This window comes from Rutidosis leptorrhynchoides, chromosome 2 (assembly GCF_046630445.1).
Source record: "Rutidosis leptorrhynchoides isolate AG116_Rl617_1_P2 chromosome 2, CSIRO_AGI_Rlap_v1, whole genome shotgun sequence".
NCBI classification, from domain to species: domain Eukaryota; kingdom Viridiplantae; phylum Streptophyta; class Magnoliopsida; order Asterales; family Asteraceae; genus Rutidosis; species Rutidosis leptorrhynchoides.
In genome coordinates, this window is record NC_092334.1 from 598,354,654 (window position 1) to 598,356,816 (window position 2,163).

Consider the following 2,163-nt stretch of genomic DNA (forward strand, 5'->3'; position numbering starts at 1 on the left):
AAATAAACTTCTGTATTTTTAATGTATGGAGACAATAATTTCGGTTTTTGACACCTAGTCTTTAATTGCTCGTAATTACCTTAAAAATTGATTAGATATATTTGTTTAAAAATTTTCAAAATTTTCATAAAAATCACCAAGTTATAAGTTCTCGAAAATTTATATATTCCCACCCCACACTTAAGATTATGTAATGCCCTCATTACATAAAATCAGATTAAAATTATAAATTAGAGAGGACAAAAAGTGTAAAGTAGGTAGAACTTCCTTTGTTAAGTAATTGGACATTGTAAAATGTTTATCGTATGAACATATCCAATCCCTTTATCACAATATAAATCTGGTGTTTCATTATGTCGAATGCATCATCATCATAAGTACATGTCAACAATCATGTTAATCACACACAAGATGGGGTTGTACATTAATAGTACAAAATGCTTGGTTTCTGATAGATGGCAGAACCTTAATTGGGTTTGGCAATGGCGAAGAGGTGTTCGTGGTGGGGCAGAAGCTGATCAACTCACTTCTCTTTGCAACTTATTGGAGAATGTTTCATGTACGGATAAGGTGGACAAGTGGGTTTGGTCTCTTACTTCTGATAATGTGTTTTCGGTTAGCTCTCTTCGGCATATTTTAGATAGCTCTATGGACGTCTCCCGACACACGTACTGGAATAAAGTGATCCCTTCTAAAGTCCTTATTTTTTATTGGCGCCTTTTGCTTAATAGATTGCCCCATAAGAAGAATTTGCAGGCCCGAAATGTGTATTGTTCTACTTTCTCGTGCTCTGATTGCGGATTTTTCTTGGAGGATTCGAACCATATTTTCTTCCATTGTCAGTCTGCTTCTCAAGTGTGGAGTTTTGTTGCTTCATGGACCGGTATTTCCCTGCCTAGGTGGTCAAATGGGTTGGAGCTTCGGAATTGGCTAGCTTCGGCCTCCCCAGACCCAAAAGTTACGCTTGTTTTACACTGCATCTGCATCGCATCTCTCTGGTCTATTTGGAGGCTCAGGAACGATATTGTCTTCAGCTCCGGTTTGTTCAAGAAGAGCCATCTTTTAGACTACATTGTTGTTAATGCTTTTGATTGGTTATCCTCTAGATCTAAGTTATTTAAGATCGATTGGAATGTTTGGCTTCAATTTCCTTTGAACATTTTGTAATTTTTCCTAGCTTCTTGCTAGCTTTATTTAATTCTGCCGTTCTAAAAAAAAAAAAAAAAAAAAAAAAAAAAAAAAAACATTAATAGTACAAAAATTTTACCCCACACTTAAAATTTTTGTATATATATAAATAAATAAAAATATAATAAACTAAAAACACACTTAAAATTTATTTATTTGTTTATTATTATTATTATTATTATTATTATTATTATTATTATTATTATTATTATTATTATTTTACTTAGCAACCAATTAAATTTTTTTTAAAATATCATTTATAAAATTTATATTTCTTATAACGGAAAGTTCGGTTGTAAAACCTAGTCTTTATCCGTTTATAGATTTAAAATTCAATTTTTAAAATTTAATGTATATATAAAAAAAATTAAATATTATTTTTTAGATTTTTAAAAATCGCACAAATTTAATAAGAATTAAATGCACTCTATTTTTTTACTTTTAATATAATAAATCACAATATGAATAAAAGGCACACAAAAATTGATTTTTTTTAACAAGTCGTTTTCTCGACTCGACCCCACACTTTATTGCCTAGCGGGGTCAAAATTTTTTTCTTTTTTTATCGGACGACATGTAAAATCAGTGGAGAAAGTTTCACGAATCAGAAGAGTGAGCCATTCATTTATACCTCGGGTGGTATATAATATATCATATAATTCCTTTTTCAGTTGACTGAAACAGGATGACTCAACCCGAGAGTCAACGCACAACTCTTCTCTAAGTGCGGCTTGCAATAAAAATTTTATTCTCCTAGGTGGATCCTGCCCAAATGGATCATTTTTTAAGATATTCCAAATGTTAACCTCATGAGGATATACGAATTCTACATGAGGTTCTAATATATTAAACTTTTCATCCTCAATGTTTTCTGACGACTTCATCAATTCGACCTCCTCATTATCACAATTATACGCGAGTGGATTATTATAAACTGTAAAGATCTCGGGTTTAACACCCTCATTTTCCTCATCA

General features: G+C 31.5%; 1 protein-coding gene across 1 annotated transcript; it reads left to right on the forward strand.

Moving 5' to 3' along the window:
• Positions 1 to 411: 411 nt before the first annotated feature.
• Positions 412 to 1,167, forward strand: LOC139889936 (uncharacterized). The gene has a single exon (XM_071872848.1). The coding sequence runs from the start codon at positions 412 to 414 to the stop codon at positions 1,165 to 1,167; it is 756 nt and encodes a 251-aa protein (XP_071728949.1).
• The last annotated feature ends 996 nt before the right edge of the window (positions 1,168 to 2,163 follow it).

Coding starts and splice junctions, on each gene's coding strand:
- LOC139889936 (XM_071872848.1), top strand. CDS start 412: ATGGGGTTGTACATTAATAGTACAAAATGCTTGGTTTCTGATAGATGG.